Genomic DNA, 22,407 nt, shown 5'->3' on the forward strand with positions numbered 1-22,407 from the left:
TTTTTAATACAGCTAGCTTTCTTCTATGGGTAACAGTAGCCATACAAGTTGTATCATAAGGTATTTCTCAGCAAGAGTTGAGTTGGATGTATAGTGTTAATCAATTGTGCAAGATCAGCTTATCAGATAATTCAGTTAGTACCTAAATACTTAACAAGGAGAGAGTCCTGCTCTTATAAAGCATGTCATTTTCTTCTTGTGCATAAGATCAGTCACATTTTTATATGTTGGAAGTTTTGTCCTCCAGTCAGATCTGTCATGCATATTATCATTTTAAATTTTTTTAGTTAATTTCATACAATGAGTTTCTAAAAAGAAAGTATAGAAAGAGATACGTTCTGAGGAGAGAAAGACAGAAGTAGCACTTGGCAGGTTAGACAGGAGGGTCATTTTCAGACTATAATCAGTGTACACCGAGAACAGCCTGTTACTTCCTGGCGAATGAATGCTGCGGTTTTATGAGCTTTGTTTGCAGTTAGGAACAGCTATCTCCACTTCACAGCAAGAGTTCCCACAAGAAATAACTGATATCCCAAGCTTCTTGAGTGTCTCCTTCATTCATTCAGCAAATATTTAATAAGCACTGTTTTCCTTGTGATATTGTCTGTGGTTTCCAGGCACCTCTGAAATATTTTTTCTTAATCTGTGGATATGGGTCCTCCATCAGAAAACTGTGTTGCTTTGAGTTTTTAATTGAAAAGAATACAGATAAAACTCTCTAGGCCTAGCCAGTGAATAAAAAAGCAAATTGATTAGGGCAAAGAATTAATTGAAATGATGCAATTCTGAAACTTCGAAGATTCCCTAGAAAGCATATACTAGCTCATTTTACAGAAGAAGATATTGAGATTAAAAAACATAAGTAGCTGAGTCAAAATGAGTAGTCTAATAATTTTAAACCTGGTCTAATCATTCAATTAGTGGGCATTAGCTGTGTGCCTGACACTGCCCTAGGCACTGGGATAACAAAGGTGAATAAGACCCTCCATGCCTCTATCAGCTCATGGGCATGTAAACGAAAGATTATAATGTGATGTGATAAATTCAACAATTGAGATATGCAGATGATATTCTGTAGAAGGAGGGTATGAACTCAGGTTGAAATCATCAGAAAGGCTCCCTGACATGGAAGTAATTCTGCGCTGTTTCCCAAAACCACGTTACTGAATGCCTTATTTAGCCAGGGGAGACAGAGAATTGAATTCCCAGAGTAGTGATTCTTTAACTGGGCATGTATCAGAATCCCCTAAAGGGCTTGTTAAAACACAGATTGTTGATTCCATCCATTTAGGGTGGACCCCAAGAATTTGCATTTTGAACAAGTTCCCAGGTAATACCGATGCTGCTGGCCTGCGGACCACATTTTGAAAACCACTGTCCTAGAGCATCCTTAGGTGTCATATGTCTCTACAGAAAGCATATGAAAGAGCACTGAATTACTGGACAAAAGTACCATACTTCATAAACCTCTCTAAAATATAATAAAATAGTCTGAGTCTTTTTGGTAATATACCAATTCCAAAATTTTAGGTTTCACAGGTATATGAAAGATAAACATATTATCTAACGGGAATTTTTGTTTTAAAGGCGTGGTGTTTGTACCAATACATAGCAATCAAAACTGTCTAAGGGTTAGTAGTCTCTAAATCTGATATTCAGAATCCCCTAATAAAAAATCTCACTTTAAAATTAGACTGTGTCCCTGACTGGGCTGCTTCCTGCAGTTTAGGGAGATATTTGATCCTGCATAGTACTACAGATTCTCATCCGTTTGGAACTTTTTCTCCTGAAGCTCTTACACATTGGGAACCCTCACTGGCATCTGAATATGTGCTCCCAGGAGAAAGCCATGTCAGAGCAGGCACGGAGAGACTGGCCCAGAAGCTGTACTAATTCCCAGGAAGCGAAGAAAACTTTGTCACTTTTGACCTGGCTTTACACACACCTCTGTAGCAGTCGGAGGCTCTGCTGGGCTGCCCATGTAGCAGTGTAATGAGAAAAAGATCATCTTCCCTCATGGTTGTTTTTAGATATTTGGTGCCAGTACGTATTTCAGAAGCCTTCTACAGAAGGGCACACGTGCATTTTTAATGATAAAATGCCTATATTACATTAATTAGTCAACTTTAAACAAAGTAGCCATGAGGATTTATATACCTCAACAAATGCTGAATATGGGCTTTCTTTAAACTAAAAAATTTAATACAAATGACTAAATTAAAAATAATTTTCTGTGTTTTCTTACCCTCTAAAATGTTGAGAAAGAGACTGTTTTTCAAAAAGATGATAAATACAGTTACCTAGATTTCAGGTCCCTTTGCCTTGACATTTGAAGTGAGTAAAAGCAGATGATATGATAAATGCATAATTTCGATGTTAGACTGAGGAAGTGTGTGTGTCTCTGTGTGTGACTCTCTGTGTATATATGTATTTATATTCCCCTGATACACATGTATTTATATGTCTGTATACTGCAGAATAACAACCATTTTATGTACTTGTCTCTAAATATGAGGATCATAGAAGTAGGAAAACAATTCTCAGTCAATATCTTTGTGTCCTTATCCGCAAGTACACTCTCTGGTACTAGTAGGCACTCAATAAACAGTTATTAAACAAAGGGATGGATGAATGATTCTACTCAGTCTTTTACATATACTTACTTCAACTCTTCTAGACCCTCCAAGATATTTTCTTTTCCAAAAGAATTATTTATTCATGTTGATGTTTATTAAAATGGCTTAGCATAATATTCAAATATATTTCTTTAATTTTTAAGTGAATGTTAAAAACATGCTGGGTAATAGACCAGTGTTAATAGAGCACCTGTCTTCCTACATGAACACATGCTTGTAACAAATAAAGAAAATAAATGGTGAGGGAATAAAACTAAAGAGAAGGAAACAGAAAAGGAGAAGCAATAAGTATCAAGGTCTCATCATAATGTAAGTACTTGTAAAAGTATTAAGAATCTTTGAGAAATACCTAAAACAAGTCAATTATGGGGAGAGCAGGAGTTGAATGATTTGAAGACCAATATAACTCTTTTATTTAGAGGTTTTCTTTAAAGATGTTAACATTGCTTGTTTTTAGGCAATAACTTGAAAAGTTAGTCCATATTGATATTCATCATTATCCAAAAATATCAATATCTAAGATAGACATAAGGGTATATATGAAAGTATTAGCAACATTAGTAAGCGTGACCAACATATTTACAAGAAATTTGAGGCTGTTCTGACTTAAGGGACCTAGAAATTTACCCTAACGATATTAAAATACACTTGGCTATGAGGAAACATTTTTAATTAATGAAGTTCTGTTTTTGGATGGAGGAAAGTTTACCTGACCTTAGGGAAGGTTGAGATATTTGCAAGACACTAGGGTAAATTTTAGGACTAAATGCAAAATCTCTGGAGAAGTTATGGGAAGAAATTATTTGACGTTTCTTGTGAATTTTTGCTATGGTTTGATCATAAATACCATGCAAATATACTTTGTCAGTGTGTTTTGGCAATTCTTCCAAGGATACCAAGGAGTGAAGAGAAAGACAGGAAAAAAAAAAGAAAAGAAGGTTTATTTTACACTAGAAAAATGCAGTGAGGAATTTTATAACTTTCTAGCAGATTTTCTACCTCATCTCTGAGTCCACTATACAGTATTACAAAATCTTTGTAAAGACCAAAAATGCAGACTTCCAAATAGAATCAAAACATTATCCTTCCCAACAATTTTGAGAGTAACAAAAATTTAATTCCATCATTTGTTCTAGAATTGTGACAGTTAGGGCGATTTGGAGTCTAGGAGACTGACACACAACATAGCCTAAAGTAGAAAAGGGAATTTTTTCTGCTCTCTGGAAGGACGCAGGTGCTGCTTGGCCTCAGGAACAAGTGTAGCTAGAAAAGTACTGTCAGGACTTGCCATTCTGCCTCTGCTTTTCTCTATATATCCGCTCATTTTCTCTCTTCATAAATCTTCTTATTCTACATGGGATTTATCAGTTCTTTCATTCTACATCTTATAGCTGCAGTCGCTGGGAAAAAATAAATCTGCCTTGGTGATCTCTTTGGAACCATGTTCTAAAATCATGGGGAAGGGATTGACTGAACTCAGTTGGATTAATTGGCTACCACTGGACCAGTCAACGGTTTGACCTGGAGGATGGAGGGCTAAGATTGCTTCACTTCAGGTGCAGATTAATCCACTGTAACTAGGGGAGCAGAATCATGCAACAACATGGCAGCTGCCTTGGGTACCATAAGGTTTGGCAATAGGGACAGTGGGGAGCCATCCCAGGCAAAGGAGAATGTCATGGTACTGGGCAGAAAAAACCACGTATTACTAGTATCCATAGCAACACTAGGGAAAAACACATTATATCCATGATGGTCATACGTAGTTCATAGAAGGCTAGATTCTAGCCCACTTAAGTGACTATAGATATTGAGAGATATAACTAATAGCATATCTATACCACATGAAAAAAAAATCTTGATAGAGCAAATAGATTTAAATGTTTGGGTTTCTTCGTAAAACCCTTTTTGAACACTCATCTGAGCCCTATCAAACTCTTGCAAGTATTTATGATCACGAATACACAGTTTATCATGTAATTGTTCTACAGTTACTTGAATAGTAGGTCTGAGTTCCTAGCTCAACTGTAGGTGTCTTGTCTTATGCTTCCTTTTACTAGAAGACTTCTGCACCAAGATCAGTGTTAAGGACATAATTTATTCCACATGCATTCCATAAATGATTCTTGAGTGCCTACTAATTTCTAGGCAATATATTCGATGCTCAGGCCACAAAGATGATCCTTAATGAGAGCACATGATTTGATATCTTTTGTCCCTATCACACTTGACATAGAAATATAGTATGGCCAGATCTGATCTAGCGAGTGAATTGCTTCTCCAAATACCAATAGTGTATCTAGATGCAGTTTAGTTTGCCTATCCAGAAAAATCAGAATTTTCCTCCCTTTTAAGCCGAAAGGCTATTAATGCAAATCCAATTGAATTTGCATTTGATTACATTTCTGATGGAAACATTCATATGCAAATGAAAATTCATGCAAAGATAGCCAGATAATTCAGATACTTGCTGAAATATCAAGATAAAATTAGCATGATATTAAATGTACATCCATCCATGTTTAGTAGATTACACTCAGGATCTTCAAGTGGGACAGTGTTCTTGAAAAACTTAAATTGTGTCTTAAACATTTGACAATGTTCAAGTAGATCTGGATTTAGAAAGTTGCTATTACCTTACTATCTACTGCCACAGTGCTGAAAAAGAAGTCAGTCCCTGGTCAGATCAGTCAGGTTGTTCAAAAAAGGTTCATCTTGGACCCATGTTTTGTCCCCTTTATCTTTTCTTGCGCTTAAAACAAAAGGTGACTTTTGATAGAACTGAAGTCATTTTGATGATCCAAAATGATGAACAAATATTTTGTGCAAGCTGGCAATTCCTTCATACCCCATAGTGACTTAATGGCGCAAGTTAAATGACACCATCACAATCACCGCCAATAAGTATCCTTTGGAAAACATCCATGACAACATGGACAGACCAGAGAGAAAGTGATCCTAATCAATGTCCATATTCTTCTAAGAAAAGACTTAAGCAAAATTTCAAGATATAAAATCTTAATCCACTCTTCCACATTCCAAACCTACATTTGAAGGAAGTGCAGATCTTGGAATCAGACCATTGCTCTTGTTAAAATTAACAGAAGTTGAAGTGGCAAAAGAGAAAAGCTTGAGATCACCGTATTCAGAGAGTTAGCACTTAGTTTAATAGTCTACAAAGTGTAATGCTCCCCAGGTTTATTTTATTTGATCCAGTGTATTCATTCATATTTTCAAATCTTCTTAGAATTCCCATGCTTCCTGGTGTGGTGAATGTCCCTTACCATCCATCAAATTCAAAAAGCCTGAACCTAAGGGAGGGTCTTAGCCTTTCCCTCCTTGGCTCACCCAATCTTTCTCCAAATCTAACAATCTTACTTTTTAAGTATCTCTCAAATCCAGCCACTTCTTATAGTCTCCATCACCAGTTCTTCAACTTTTATCATTTGCCTAATCAATGGCAAGACACTCCTAACTGGTTTCCCAGAATCTACTTTTCTCTTCCTGCATTCCCTATCATACTGTAGCCAGAGTTGTCATATTCAAATGCAGGTAATCTATAATTTCATCCAACCATCCTCTCTGCCTAATACCCTTCAATGGCTTCCTGTTTCTCTTAGAAGAAAACTCAAATCCTTAACAGGGCTAGCACACGCTGCAGGGTCTAGTCCCTACCTTCCCCTTCACCCTTGCATCACGCTGCTTCCCTTCTCCACACTCTAGCAGTCCTTTCAGATCCCAAGATGCTCCATTTTCTTTCTAGTCACCACTGCTGTACCCCAGCTTCTAAAATTAGTTAAATTTGTGCTTCTCAGTTAAGGCTTTCCTGATCTTCCACACTCCATCAGGTCCCCGTCAGGTCCCCCTGTTACTTCTGTAATACAACCGTACAGCTTTCTTTCATAACACTTATTTGAGTTTGTAATATTATATCTACTTTTTGAGACAATATCAGTTGTATTGATCATTCTCATGGCTTCCTAAAGAATGAGGCTGGATCTGTTTTTTGCTTATCAAAACAAGGCGTGATGCCTATCTCATACCAGGCATTCAGTAGATACTTGTTGATTAACAGAAGGTTCCACTTTCTGTTCTTCTCATAACAGTTCATAACAGTGAAAGCCAAAAATAAAAATTGACTGGCTTGCTTGAACAACACCCTGCCACAGATTGCCGGGGAGAATTAGGATGGCAAGTACTATAATATCTTTTATGACAGAGAAGGTGAGATGAAGAATATAGTGGAATCAAGGTTAACTGTTCTCAAAAACTATGAAAGTAGGGCCCCACCATTAATTGTACTAGCAAAAGACTTTTCTTCACTTACTTCTGGTAGACAATAATGTGGCAGCCACTTTCCCAACACTGTCTTATGCATAAGTTTCTACTTAGGATGTTTAAAGCCACAACTTATTTCAGAAACATAGCTAGTGGTTTCTAATATACAGTCCTGGGACAAGAGTTGCTAAAGTTGATTTACAACTATCATTCATGTCATGGGAATAGAGTCATAATTACAGAAGTTAAAAATCATATCGAAATCACACTGCAGCATAGCCAGTTTCTTAACTCCGTCTGTTACTTTTTTATTTCTATCAGTGTGAGCTTTATTTTATTTTCAGCAGCTTTAAAATACTGAGCTAAACATTGAAATTTTAAGGAAGGATAAACTCCCACATTCCCTGATTTTTTAACAAAGTCCCATTATTATCTCTCTAGGAATATCCGTCCTTTCTCATCTCTCTCGGACTGGGTAGTCCTGGTGGTCTGTGATGTTCAGAGACTGGAGGGTTAAAATCTTATTTTTAGCAACAGGATGTATACGTGGTTAGGAACATTAAGTGTAGTGGACTATAAAAAATTAATTATACCTTTCTTAAAAGAAAAGGAAGTTTTATATAGACTACTAAAGTAGCTTTGGGTTCATATTATCTCTCATGTTTATGGATCTGAGAATATAGTTCTGGTTTTTTTTTAATTTTCCCTGAAAAACATTAACAAATTTCTTTGATTCTTTGTGAAGCACGCAGACTAGTATTCCAAGAAGAGGAAAATAAAATATACTTATTTAACTTAAAGCAAAGTGTCCTCTCTTTTTGCATATATTATGAGAATAAGCATTCAATCAATAACTGGTCATCTGCAACACTTCCTACAAATAAACTAGGTATTTGTAATCTTTTTGCAAGTCTATGTGTCTTACTAACAATGATGTAGGCACACCGAGGCTCCTAGGAAGAAGGCCCTGAAAAGACATTTCTTCTTCTTTTTGCCATTTCAGTTAAGAATGCAAATTGCACATCAGACTTTGAGGAATACTTTGCCAAAAGAAAACTGGAGGAACGCGACGGCCATGCAGTCAGCATCGAAGAGTACCTTCAGCGCAGTGACACAGCCATCATTTACCCAGAAGCCCCTGAGGAGCTGTCTCGCCTTGGCACGCCAGAGGCCAATGGGCAGGAAGAAAATGGTGAGGCTGTAATTCATTTTTAGCCACGACGCTGACCTCTGCAGCTGTTACAATTACAAATGCACTACATGCCTGGGTGTTTACCTTAAAATTTGAAGAACAGCTGCAGAGGCATGGAATTTCATGAGCAAAGATTAGAACTGTAATTTTAGGGTATTGTGAAATTTTTTTTGTCAGCAAATTTGTGTCATCTGTACATCCAATAAAGAACCAGAACAATTAGAGCCTATTTCTAAGAGATAAAAATATCTACATTGATTCCTATCTTTCCAAAATATTTCACTTTTGAGGAAAACAAAGAAGTTTAGAGATACTGACCCTAACCTTTGTTCTTCTTTACCGACACCTGAAAAGCTCCTTCACCCCATGACTCCCTGAGTCATATGTGACTAAAGGTTTACTACGAACTGTCAGTCACCTAAAGAGAATCTCCTCATTTATCAGCTGTTTAAATTTCCCCCCAAATGCTCCAGTAATTAATTAATTTTCCAGCACAGTGTGAGCTGATTTCGACAAGTCTGCCCTGGGTGTGCAAGGGGACTGGTGTGCGTGGAGGCCGCGTGCGCCTGTGGCACTCTCGTGGAGCAGATTGCAGTGATTCCTGTCATACCATCCCGGGCAGTCAGCCCATTAGCTGCCATTGATTTACTGACCTTTTGGCCTGCTTCTCTCCCTCTCGTCTCTCGGCTACAGACCTGCCACCTGGAACTCCAGATGCTTTTGCCCAACTGCTGACCTGCCCCTACTGCGACCGGGGCTACAAGCGCTTGACATCACTGAAGGAGCACATCAAGTACCGCCACGAGAAGAATGAAGAGAACTTTTCCTGCCCTCTGTGTAGCTACACGTTTGCCTACCGCACCCAGCTCGAGCGGCATATGGTGACGCACAAGCCAGGGACAGATCAGGTGGGGGGTTGGTTTTAAGTGATTTCTTTCTATAATAACCCCTTAGAGAAACGATATTGCTTTGATTGGCAATCATTATTAATTTTTCATGGCATTTTGAAGATGCAGATCTTTTAATGGTAATAGCTTTAATTGAGGTCTAAATGATTTTTTGATGGTCTCTTCTAATATGATTTAATAGTCTTATGTTCACGATCGAATGAGTGTGTTAATTTCTAATTTAGAAATTTTATTTGCACTTTAGTTTCATTTTTATGTTCCACAAAAAGTGAATGAAATTGTAGCTTTTTAATTATACATTATTAAACATCTCAGCAATTTTAATTCCATTTTTCACCTAGTTTTACTTAGATTTTTTTTTCGTATGAGATCTAAGTCGTAGTAAAAGAAGTGTGCATTTTTTCATTTGTCACATAACATCTTCAATTACTTAGACTATTTTTACAAGCTGCTCCTAGTTTATGAAATTTCATTAAGTGTTTTAAAGAAAATAAAAAAGCCTCTAATATACGTGCATATCTATATAAAATAAACTGGATTAATACTAAAATGTTGGATATGCAATAAAAGTGATCCCTTTCTGATATGCATATTTGTTACTAAATGTTAAAATTGCTCTGCCTCTTTCGGCTTACTTGTGTTAAAAATAAAAACTCTGTCTTAAACAGCATAGCATCTTAAATCCTTAAAATGATTGAATAGGATTGATTCATAGTGTCCCTTAAATGTTTTAGCAAAACTGCTCTTTCTGTCCTCCTGGGAGAATTGACTGCACATTGCTATTATGAGGTGTTCATATGGTAACAGAAATGATGTGCCTTAAGTCCCAATAACTGGCCCAACAGATCTGGAATCACCCGTAAACCTTGACACCATATCTGTTTTTAAAATTATCGAACAGGATATTGTCTAAAATTCTTATGTTTCTTTCTTATGGGCTTTATTTTCTTTGAATAAGGAAAATGAGAATAAGCAAACACAATCCAGCAATGGCGATGATACTATATTATGGAATTTTACTATTTTAAGAAAACAGCTCATGTAAATCATTTCATTTATATCTGATTGAACTTGTCACCTGAATGTTTTTCCAAGTTCAGTTATAAAAACTATGCTTGCATAGTTACACTTATGTAACAGTTTCTCTCCCCTTGCTTATATGCACAAAAACTCTAGGAAAAAAAACCAAGCCTAGATATTTATCTAGCATAACTGCTTTAAATTTCACATGCAGAAGTGTGATTGTGTTGGCGCATTATGAATGGTAGCTTTGGTGTTGAAAAGTCCCCTCATTTGCTCATGGCATTTACAATTAGTAAATTAAAATGATTGTATCATATTAACAGTGGCACAACTAAAGTTTATAGTAGTCCTCTGAGGACTGTGGGGGGAGACAAAGCAGCTGTTGCTGTTTGTTTATGCAACTCAGCAACATATGAGCGCTGGTCCCTCAATGGCGCTCGGCGGGCTGGGCTCTGCTTGATCTTTGAAGGTTGCTGCTGTTTGAACAAACCTCCCTGTGTCCCATGTAACACCATCTGTCTCACTAGGAATGTGGGAAGATTCAGCACACCCTAGCAGTTGTCATACCGTTTCTGTGCTGTCTTTTTGCAAAAGGCTTTTGTGTCATTGCTGCTTGAAAAAGGCTGGCCTCCTACCTTGAGCATCCAGAGTGGATGACTGTATTTCTTTCTTTTCTTTTTTCTTTTTTTTTTTTCAGAATTCTAAGTCACAGTGCTTTTGTTCCCTTGTTCAAAAAGGTCAGCTGTGTTTGATTATATCTTTGCTGCTTTTAACTTGTCTTTTCAGCAAACTTTTTGTCTTTTTCATCCCTACTCCCTAGCACACTACTAAAAAGGAAAATGACAAGTCGGTGAAGTCTTTCCTACTGGCCTGTGATAAAACTGCTCAAGCAGCTCTAACCTAAGATGTTGTCTGTTACATTTGATAATGAGTCAGATCTTACATGCAACATCTCAGGAAAAACAGAGTTTATATCTGCTACTAGCATACTGAATGGGGTATTTAAACATGCTTATCATGTAATGAAATAGTTATAGTCAAGGATTTTTTAATTTATGTGTGGGGGGCTTTTTTTCCTTCTTTAAAACTGGTATTGCTTCATTATAAGATATACTTTTACCTCAATACAGAAAATATGATAAAATGAGTTATTTGTGTGGGGAGTTTTTTGGGGAGACTATTTAGGATTTTGAGGATCATATTAATTTTTTTCCTTGACAAAACAGTTGCATTCCAATAGGGAATCTTCAGATTTTAGAATCTGCAGTAAACACAGAGAACCACAAACATCTTTGCAATGATGCTTTCTCATCTGTAACAGCTCAAAGAAACATTCTGGAAAAGAGACTACAGAGATAATCCTAAAGCAAGTGTTGGATGCGCATGTGAAAGCACTTTTTTTTTATTTGTTCCAATTTTATTGCCAACATTATCACTTTTATTGCAACTCTGAAAGGCTGGGCAAATAAATAAACATGCACGCAAACCTTTTGGCCTGTCTGAAAATAGAGGCCTTTTAAAAATATTTGTAACAAATTTCCTTTGTTCCTCCTGCACAAAACTGATGTCAGTCTTCCTCCTTTTATAGCACCAAATGCTGACCCAAGGAGCAGGTAATCGCAAGTTCAAATGCACAGAGTGCGGCAAGGCCTTCAAATATAAACACCATCTGAAAGAACACCTGCGAATTCACAGTGGTGAGTAACAGAGGGGCTGGTGCTCACATTTGCATTTTGTTTCATTAGGGGCATTTTTAAAGATTGTGTAAAATTGACACAATCCCGTGTGTAGTTTTTCGGATCTACCCATTTATGTCACAAGCTATGTGCACCTGCTTTGTCATCGTGAGACTTATGGTACCACCAGTAGCACTACTAATAAGAAGAGGAGTGCTTATACTTCTTGAAAATGGCCAATGCTTTGATTTATTGTGAAATCTAGAGGCTCCTTTTTGTCCTTTTAAAAACTCTTCTACAGATTAAATGTTTTGACCTGAAGAAACTCAGCTGGCAAATTCTGAAGGATATTCATTTTTGATACCCAACCTTGAAAGAAGAATGTGGGAGAATTTTGGAAAAGAGCTTTTGTATGATAAGTGTTCCTTGATTCCTGAGAGCTGTATATTACAGAACAACCACCTACCACTGAGATTTCTTCTTTATAACTATTTTGATAGCTCTGCCAAGCATTTTATTACCAAATTGGATGCTATTCAAAGGACTAGTTGGATTGGTAGAGTCAATGGAATCTTCACAGAGTTGATTAAAGCCATGGCTACACTTCCCTTTGAATACTGTGACATCTTTATCGTGCTATTGACCACACATTAATCTGACACTCTGTTTAAATAGGAGGCCGCCGATGGCAAGACCAGATTTGGGATCTTGGCTGAAAAAGGCACAGATAGCCCTCACCTTCCACTGCTAACATCTTGAATTATGTCCTTCCAGGGTAGATAAAGCCCTGAAACAGTGATAGCCACATAATTCTAATCTAACCACCAAGAACGTAGAGGTGCCCCATTGTGTTCCTTTCCTTTGGTTGCACAGATTCTTGCCTTGGTAGACAACTGCAGTCGTTACCCAATCAAAAAAATGTAACGTCAATTTTAATTGTCATTTTAGGTGAAAAACCGTACGAGTGCCCCAACTGCAAGAAACGTTTCTCCCACTCTGGTTCCTACAGTTCACACATCAGCAGCAAGAAATGTATTGGCTTAATCTCTGTAAATGGCCGGATGAGAAACAATATCAAGACGGGTTCTTCCCCTAATTCTGTTTCTTCTTCTCCTACTAATTCAGCCATTACCCAGTTAAGAAACAAATTGGAGAATGGAAAACCACTTAGTATGTCTGAACCAACAGGCTTACTTAAAATTAAAACAGAACCACTAGACTTCAATGACTATAATAAAGTTCTTATGGCCACACACGGGTTTAGTGGCACTAGTCCCTTTATGAATGGTGCCCTTGGAGCCACCAGCCCTTTAGGAGTTCATCCGTCTGCTCAGAGCCCGATGCAGCACTTAGGTGTAGGGATGGAAGCCCCTTTACTTGGATTTCACACAATGAATAGTAATTTAAGCGAGGTACAAAAGGTTCTACAGATTGTGGACAACACAGTTTCCAGGCAAAAAATGGACTGCAAGGCTGAAGAAATTTCCAAGTTGAAAGGTTATCACATGAAGGATCCATGCTCTCAACCTGAGGAACAAGGAGTTACTTCTCCTAATATTCCACCCGTAGGTCTTCCAGTAGTCAGTCATAATGGTGCCACTAAAAGTATTATCGACTACACGTTAGAAAAAGTCAATGAAGCCAAAGCTTGCCTCCAGAGCTTGACTACTGACTCAAGGAGACAGATCAGTAACATAAAGAAAGAGAAGCTACGTACTTTAATAGATTTGGTCACTGATGACAAAATGATTGAGAACCACAACATATCCACTCCATTCTCCTGCCAGTTCTGTAAAGAAAGTTTTCCTGGCCCCATTCCTTTGCATCAGCATGAACGTTACCTTTGTAAGATGAATGAAGAGATCAAGGCAGTCCTACAACCCCATGAAAACATAGTCCCCAACAAAGCCGGAGTTTTTGTTGATAATAAAGCCCTCCTCTTGTCATCTGTACTTTCTGAGAAAGGAATGACAAGCCCCATTAACCCGTACAAGGACCACATGTCTGTACTTAAAGCATATTATGCTATGAACATGGAGCCCAACTCTGATGAACTGCTGAAAATTTCTATTGCTGTGGGCCTTCCTCAGGAATTTGTGAAGGAATGGTTTGAGCAACGAAAAGTCTACCAGTACTCAAATTCCAGGTCACCATCACTGGAAAGGAACTCCAAGCCGTTAGCCCCCAACAGTAATCCTCCCACAAAAGACTCTTTATTACCCAGGTCTCCCGTAAAACCTATGGACTCCATCACGTCGCCATCTATAGCAGAACTCCACAACAGTGTTACGAATTGCGATCCTCCTCTCAGGCTAACAAAACCTTCCCATTTCACCAACATTAAGCCAGTTGAAAAATTGGACCACTCCAGGAGTAATACTCCTTCTCCCTTAAATCTTTCCTCCACATCTTCTAAAAACTCCCACAGTAGTTCTTACACTCCAAACAGCTTCTCTTCTGAGGAGCTCCAGGCTGAGCCTTTGGACTTGTCATTACCAAAACAGATGAAAGAACCCAAAAGTATTATAGCCACAAAGAACAAAACAAAAGTTGGCAGCATAAATTTAGACCATAACAGTGTTTCTTCGTCATCTGAAAACTCAGATGAGCCTCTGAACTTGACGTTTATCAAGAAGGAGTTTTCAAATTCAAATAACCTGGACAACAAAAGCGCTAACCCAGTGTTCGGCATGAACCCATTTAGTGCCAAACCTCTATACACAGCTCTTCCTCCACAAAGTGCATTTCCTCCTGCCACTTTCATGCCACCAGTCCAGACTAGTATCCCTGGGCTACGACCATACCCAGGACTGGATCAGATGAGCTTTCTACCACATATGGCCTATACTTACCCAACCGGAGCAGCTACTTTTGCTGATATGCAGCAAAGGAGAAAGTACCAGCGAAAACCAGGATTCCAGGTAATGAGACATATCTTTTTGCTTCAAAGAGAGGAGGTGAAAATTATATCGTTTATGTGTATGTAGGAAAAACATCTTAGTGAAAAAAATCTAGTGCTGTATTCTCAGCAGAAATAGAAGAGTGGGTTTGAACTTGAATCTAAAACTGAGTGAGCTACACAAATAAACGGAGAAACAGTGGAACACTGTGCTACGTAAGCACGTTTGCCTTAAGAAAGATAAAGAGCTTAATATTTATTTTTGAGATTTATTTGGATTGATCCATCTGCTTTCAGAATCATACATTGATATGAATATTTGGTAGCATTTACATAGATGCTAAAAGGTAACATTTATGACAGTCACATACTTCTAGAGACACTCACAACTTGCAATAACGCATGTATAAATTTGATGTTCGCTTCGTTTTGTAGTTTATTTGGAAGAGCATTTTAAAAATATTTTGTACATTCCACACGATTTCCTTTGTAGGTTTCAAGCTAGTAAATAATTTATGGTTTTTCAAATACAAAAGCAGGTATTTTCTAACATCACGGAGTATAATCCCTGTTTGCAAAATAGGAGTGAAAGTAGCAGGGCACCTCTGTAACAGCTGTTCCGGTATTCCAATTTACAGTACATCTGCCCTCTTTGTAAATGTATTTAAGCCTATTTAATCTTCTCTAGTATTAATTAGTGCAAACGTAGTCTAAGAAAACCGAACTGTGGGCTAGCAAATGGAAATGTATGTTATCATGCAAGTTTGCACGCCTTTGGATCAAGACAAAATAAATATCAAGAAATTTAATAATTTACTGATCCACATTCATTATTGCTCAGCGCTGAAGGCTGTTTTAACATAGATAGAACATTGATAAAAAAGTGTTATTAATATTCCCTATTTCAAATTAGAAAATTAAATATAAAAATATAGCTTGAGGCCTTTAGTTGGTAGACATACATTTAAATAGATTGCATAATAATAACATTTTGTACCTAAATATAAAATTCAATTAAAATGGGGTTTCCGCAGCTATGGATCATTCCTAAAGTTAAGCACGCTGGAAAATACACAAATTCTGGTGTTTAATTCTCACTCACAGGTATTTCCTGATAGGAAGAGAATTCAGGAATTTGGGGGAGTTTATGTTTTTCTCACCTTCAGAGTTGACCATTTTCTATCCCTGAAAAACAGCAAGCTCTACCACCTAGGGCAGAGAAGGTTTATATTTTTGTTGAAATGTGAAACCTCATATATTGTTTGTGGAAAGTGATAGTTTTTAAAAACTAGATCGATCCGTCGCGAGCACCTCTGAGGTTCTCCAAATGTCAGCCGATGCGAAGTTGTTTGGTACAAACACAAAGAGAAGCAACTGTGTTGAACTATGTGATTATATCACAGGGAGAATTGCTTGATGGAGCACAAGACTACATGTCAGGCCTAGATGACATGACAGACTCCGACTCCTGTCTGTCTCGAAAGAAGATCAAGAAGACAGAGAGTGGCATGTATGCATGTGACTTATGTGACAAGACATTCCAGAAAAGCAGTTCCCTTCTGCGACATAAATATGAACACACAGGTATGAGTGACTTTGACTAGCTAGTTAGAGCTTCCCGGCCTGCTGTACATTTCATAATATTTAATGAGTACACTTGTGCAACATAAGATGTAGCATATGCTGATACCTTCAACAAGGAAGAAATAATGCTTTTGCCTAGCTCAGTGGGACTTTTTCGTTGCCTGTTTATTGGATCATTCATGTGTTTATCAGTGTGCTTGTCTTATATTTTTTGAGTTAGTCTTACACCAAATTCACAAATCATGTCAAAGATATATTTAAATGACCAGGGCAGTGAAATGACATGACACAAGCCAGCTATTGAAAATATCTTCAAATTCTTAAGCTGTGATGAACCTGTGTATGGAAAAATTTAACAATAAAAAATTCAGTCAATGCTGTATTCGTTTCATCATCGAAACATCAAGGAAGCCACGATTTGGGGGGGATTCTGTTTGATTTTCATAAGTTGGCCATGTTTTGAATAAACTAAAAGCGTTAGGACTGTGAAAGAAAAGACATAAAGTGGATAATAGGCCAAATGAGCTACTGAAATTACTAATATTTGGAAGACTAAAATACAACTTTCTAAATTTAAATAGTTTCTTTCCAATTCGTGCATTCCTCATTAGGAAGCATTGACAAGATAGCAGCCTGACTCTTCCCCATAAGGAGAGAAGTAATGAGTTAATTTTTCAAAAGAAAGCTGAAGTGCCATAAGGTGAAGCAATATTAGTTCCCACAATCCAAGATCTGATCTGCAACTGCGTGCTGGAGCTACGCCTGTGTTCCCTCCCTCCCCCTCCTTCCACCCTTAACCACAGAGTAACTCGGCTTCATCCCTGTTCTTAACCCATCTCCAGCTTTTCTCCAGTAGAAATTTGGCATGCTGTACTGGCCCTAAGTGGGAAAAGAAAGAATGTAGGATCGCAACCAAAATACTGATGGGCGGAAATTATAGGAAAATTCTCATTTTAACCAAGATGTCTAGTATCAAACATTTTAATATAGGGACTTCCCTGGCGGTCCAGTGATTAAGACTCCGCCCTTCCAATGCAGGGGGCGCGGGTTCGATCCCCGGTCAGGGCACTAGGATTCCACATACCTCGCAGCACAGCCAAAAAATAAAATAAAATGAGCCTTGAAAAAATGTTTTTAATATAGAGGAAAAAATTAACCTAACATTAATGCTCTTTGGGAAAAAGTAATGAAGAGGCAAAAAAGAACAAGAAAAAAGAAGAAAAGGGAATGTGAATACCTCCTGTCACAGTTTGTCTAAATACGTAGCACCCTTTTTAGTGACTGAAAACCATCCTTGGGAAGCCTTTGTACTGATCACTCTCCCTTATTCCTCACTGGGCATGTGAGGGAGGCAGTACAAGTGACCACAATCACCTGAGGGTCAGGGAAAGTTGGGTGAGTCCTACAACGTTAAGTGTTGAGGGTATTTGTAAAAAGAACAAGGTTGATTAATAACAGCGCTCTTATTCCAACCAACCCAGTTTTCTTTTTCTTCAGTTGTCTGATACTAATTGCTATGATTTCAAAAGTTCAACTAATGATACTTTTAAAGCAACCTAATTTGAATAGCAAATCCCAATAGTTTTTACACTTGTAAAATTCAATGTTTGAAACATCACAATTTTCTTACATTTGTCTTTTTTTTTAATTTGTTTTTATTTTTGGCTGCGTTGGGTCTTTGTTGCTGCGCGCAGGCTTTCTCTGGTTGCGGCGAGCTGGGGCTGCTCTTCGTTGCGGTGCGCGGGCTTCTCATTGCGGTGGCTTCTCCTGTCGCGGAGCACGGGCTCTAGGCACGCAGGCTTCAGTAGTTGTGGCTCGCGGGCTCCAAAGCGCAGGCTCAGTAGTTGTGGCGCACGCGCTTAGTTGCTCCGTGGCATGTGGGATCCTCCCGGACCAGGGCTCGAACCCGCGTCTCCTGAGTTGGCAGGTGGATTCTTAACTACTGCGCCACCAGGGAAGTCCCTGACATTTGACTTTTATGATAGATATCAATAGATGTTTTCTTTAGTACCAAGTCCTATTTTTGTATTATAGATTAAAGATATTTTCATACCTAAATTTACTTTAATATCTTAATCAACCCCAAATATATTTTGTATTCATTATTCAACTACAATAGGCACATCATTGAAGGCATCTTTCCCTCTCTGATTGGTTTTTATTATATGACCATATGCAAACTCTACCGTTTACTACATGGTGAGTGTAAAACTTTTATTTTAGTGAGGGCTGTCATACATATTGACATCCAGTCAGTATCTTTATTTCTTATAAATTAGTCCATAAACTTCAAGGTGTATAGATAGTTAAGAGACCCCAAAGTTGACAAATGCAAATATGCATAATCAATTTGAAAAATATACTGTACTAAAAAAAGATAAAATATTCTGGTCCTTTAAGATGTGAGATCAGCTGCCTAGAAACGTTGCCTAGCAACAAGATGCTAACCATCCAATGGTTTCTCTAAACATGTGATTAATTATCCTCCTGTTGGCTTCCCAGCTTGTCAAGTTTCCAGTGTGTTAACTTTTTGGTCTCCTGACCAAATATCTCATGACATTACTACTGTCAGTTATTAGGTTCCATCAAAGTGAAGTTCTTCATGAATTTTCTATCAGTACGATATATGTGGAAATTTAGTTCATTTTCCTTCCCTAATTGGGCCCCACAAGCCTTTTATTTGTTTATATTAAGCACTAGTAATACTTTGAGAATGTGTTAATATGAAAATTATAAGTGAGAACAATCTTTGGGTTGATTGATTCTAAGGTTGGGAAATGAAGTTGAATGGTCATTTGATTATGTGTTGATTACGAATGTGTCATTGATAAAGTGTGTTTGTTACATCTGTCTACAATTTAACATATAGAATAGTTTAAATTATGCAGGAAATCATGAGCTACTTATTCTCGAGATCCTGTGCTCTTTTACCTCGGTCTGTTTAATTTATTTCCTAGGCAGACACCAAAGATATAATGCTTAATTCTCCTTACCAATAGCTCATTGATTGCTTGCTTTTCCTGGGAATCGGGACTGGGACAGAGGAAGGAAACACTACATAAATGTTGATTTCAATAGGATTAATTGTCACAAACAAGGACTGTGAAATGAACAATCTGAAACTCCTGTTAGGCACTGTAAAGCACTCACTTATATTCCACTAAAATTTAAATCTGACATTTATTGAGTACTTTCTCTATTGAGACATTGCAGTAGGTGCTCTTAAACCCACTTTATTGAGAAAAGTAATAAAAATGTTTCTACTTTTGAGTGAAGTCAGAGTTTCAAATAAATTACCGGCCAATTTTGTTTCTCAGTTACATGGTAATATTTTTCATACCGCAAACCTTTCATTTATTAACTTCAGTTATCATTCTAGCTGTCAGGTGAATCATGAATCTTGATATTAGAGAAAAAATCTTACCCTGAAAAAGTTTTGACTCACTCAGTATCAGTTTGGATGTTTTTTTCTGAATCTTGTTCATGTGGAAATTTAATTCCAGGACATCTTGATTTGAATCAGGTAAACCGATCAAACAAGTTAAAAAGAGATAAATGACGAAGTAAGTTCCTATTTAAATTGAATTTATTAAATGCTTACCAGTGAAATTTCTGGAGATGAGTAGAATATTTAGTGCAAGGCATAGGTCAACACTCCTGCTTCCCAGTTCTGTCCTTTGTATGGCTTAATAGCTGAACATTTTATTCTTTTAGGTTGTCAGTTCATAGTGTAGAATTAATGTATTTCAATATAAGCATATTATTTATTATCAAAGGAATTCCCTGAAAATCACTTGCCGGTAGCCATCAAATATCTGTATCTTAGACTGCAGGTCAGTGGGCATCCCCCAGGCATTTCTAACAGGCCTTGAACTTGTCCTTGAGAATGCTCCTTCTCTCTTGGGATGCTGCTCTGTGTTTTGTTCCTTTGGAAAAGAGAAAGCCACATCAGCTGTGAAGTTCATTCAAAGCTGTTCACAGGCTGATGCATGTAGTTACCTAACTGATAGACATTTTTGTGCTCTTGAGCTGCTGAGACATTTAGGGAGGTGGTAGGACAGTTCTGCCCACGTGTGCTGTAGCAACTAAAGAACCAGGAAAGTTTTTATCTGCAATTTCTCTTCTCTCCACTCAGATTCATTTCATCCATGTACTCTGCTCCTGATACATGCATCTTGCTTACGACTTGGGAAATTATTGAACGTGTATTCATAAAAACAAATAAAAATATGAAACATTCATCGAGTGCTTACTATGTGCAATCCTTGTGCTAAACACTTTACCTACATTGCCTCCTTTCCTCCTTATGCCCAGTCTACAAGTTAGGGCCCCAAATAATTTCCGTTTTACTGACAAAGACCCTGATCCCTGGAGAGGTTAACATGCCTGAGACTGCACAGCTGGTCATAAAAGATGGGTTTGAACCCAGGCAATCAGACTCTAGAACCCATCTTCCTTATCTAGCACTGCACCACCCTGCCTCTGTGAGTGAACTGCCGCTGTCAGAAACATCTTATCCTACCTCCTGATAGCATTCTTTTAAAGGTCCAAGTACACACAAGAGAGAGCAAATTCATATACAGCGACTTGAGATTTTTCTGGAAGGCAAAACCTCTGTCTTTTTCCCAAATGCACTTCTGCTTCCTTTTAAGTTACCTTCCCACCCGGTGGTCTTGTGAAATGGAAAAGCACACTATCTTTCCAAACTCTTGGCACTTTATTGAAATTTTCTTCTCTGTTATCTAGTTTACCTCATTGAAAACAACTTTTCCAAAAGTTAAGGAGTGGTTCTTGTGTGGTTTGAATTACACTTTTTTTCTTCAGACTATAAGCTGCCTTGAAGCAGATTACTTGAATCTTCTTTATTCCCAATAACAATGAGTAGCCACCCACAGCTACCTTTCTGATTTTTCCTCTTACAGGTAAATAACTTCTTCCTACTCTAACGTTGTGCTTTACCGTGTCTTATCACTTGATTTATAGTGGACGTTACAGTAAGATAAAGATCACTGATGAAATAACATATAGCAGCCTATAGCATTTTCTGAATAGTGGCCTGCCCCAGAGGCATTCAATAGCATTATTAAAGATATTTGATTACTAATTGAGATTATGTATCCCCATATAACTGAATCCCTGAGGCGTGTAGGATGGTTTCCTCATCTTAATGTCACTTAGCAAATGAAAATGATGTTGCGTCTACTAATGCTGGTTTTCAATCGGCTGAAATTCAGGTTTGTATTAGGAAAGATAAGCACATAGCTTCATGTATGTTATGATGAGACACACTGCTGCCCATGACACATTTCTGACTTTAATTCTGGATCATCAGTCTGATCAATTTTTTTTTTTGTAGTTCTATTTTGGAAATAAACTTTTAAGTATGGCAGCTAGGGAAGGTGTTGAAGGCATTCCAGTGCTATTTGTGGCCTGGAATCAACCAGATGTGTTTAGGCTTGGCACCAGTTTCAAGTTCCAAACACTGGTTAGAAACTGCCTGGAATGCCAGAGGAAATACAGCATTCTCTAGCTGAAGAGTATTTTAACACTCAACAAGTGGCTGACATCTCATGGAAAACCTTAGAGGGAAAACACTATTTGGGGTTAGTTCAGCCTCCATGACATCCATCTTTCTACTTTGTGTTTTCAAATGATTTCGTCTCTAATTTGTATTCTTAGAAGCATTTGGCTGATAAGACATTCTTAACATCATCTTTCCTCTATTCCTGCTTCTGCCTGACCTGGCAATTTGCTCCTGTTGGAGCCGTAAAGCCTATTTCCAAAGCACCCATTTGTGAGGTAACAAGCAGAGGATCTACAACTGGCAATGCCAGCGGTGATGCCTTCTTGATCACTTTTATGCAAGTCCTTCTTTTCAAAATGTACAGAAAAGAAGTACCTGAAAACCACGTGCTAACTAACGGCACGAGAAATTTCTTGTTCGGTAGGACATTTTTCAGAGTTTTTAATGAGGCAATTAGCAATTAAAAGCTTCATTTCTGAGATTTTTTCCTTTAGTAGCTTTGGAGTTTCTTCTTGCTTATTAGCTGTATTGCACCCAGAAGCAAGCATTAGAGCACCAAATCATGAGATGAAAACGCATGTCCCTAAGTCTCCCTCGATGAGATTGAGGTGTGTTGATCTTTCAGCCGTTCGCAGACTCCCTTCTGCCTCCGTCTGGACACATTTACAGAATTCTTGGCAAGAGACT

The 22,407-nt window shown here is 37.8% G+C and overlaps 1 protein-coding gene across 3 annotated transcripts in view; it reads left to right on the forward strand.

Annotated features, from left to right (window-relative positions):
* Window positions 1-22,407, forward strand: part of ZEB2 (zinc finger E-box binding homeobox 2) — a 129,525-nt gene that overhangs the window by 104,074 nt on the left and 3,044 nt on the right. For all 3 annotated transcript variants that reach the window (XM_060016851.1, XM_060016850.1, XM_060016849.1), the window contains 5 exons: window positions 7,918-8,106; window positions 8,800-9,014; window positions 11,626-11,734; window positions 12,662-14,634; window positions 16,016-16,196. In XM_060016851.1, coding sequence (XP_059872834.1) covers window positions 7,918-8,106; window positions 8,800-9,014; window positions 11,626-11,734; window positions 12,662-14,634; window positions 16,016-16,196 — 2,667 coding nt within the window. The remainder of the gene's footprint in view (window positions 1-7,917; window positions 8,107-8,799; window positions 9,015-11,625; window positions 11,735-12,661; window positions 14,635-16,015; window positions 16,197-22,407) is intronic.

Source organism: Delphinus delphis, chromosome 7, assembly GCF_949987515.2.
Source record: "Delphinus delphis chromosome 7, mDelDel1.2, whole genome shotgun sequence".
Lineage (NCBI taxonomy): Eukaryota > Metazoa > Chordata > Mammalia > Artiodactyla > Delphinidae > Delphinus > Delphinus delphis.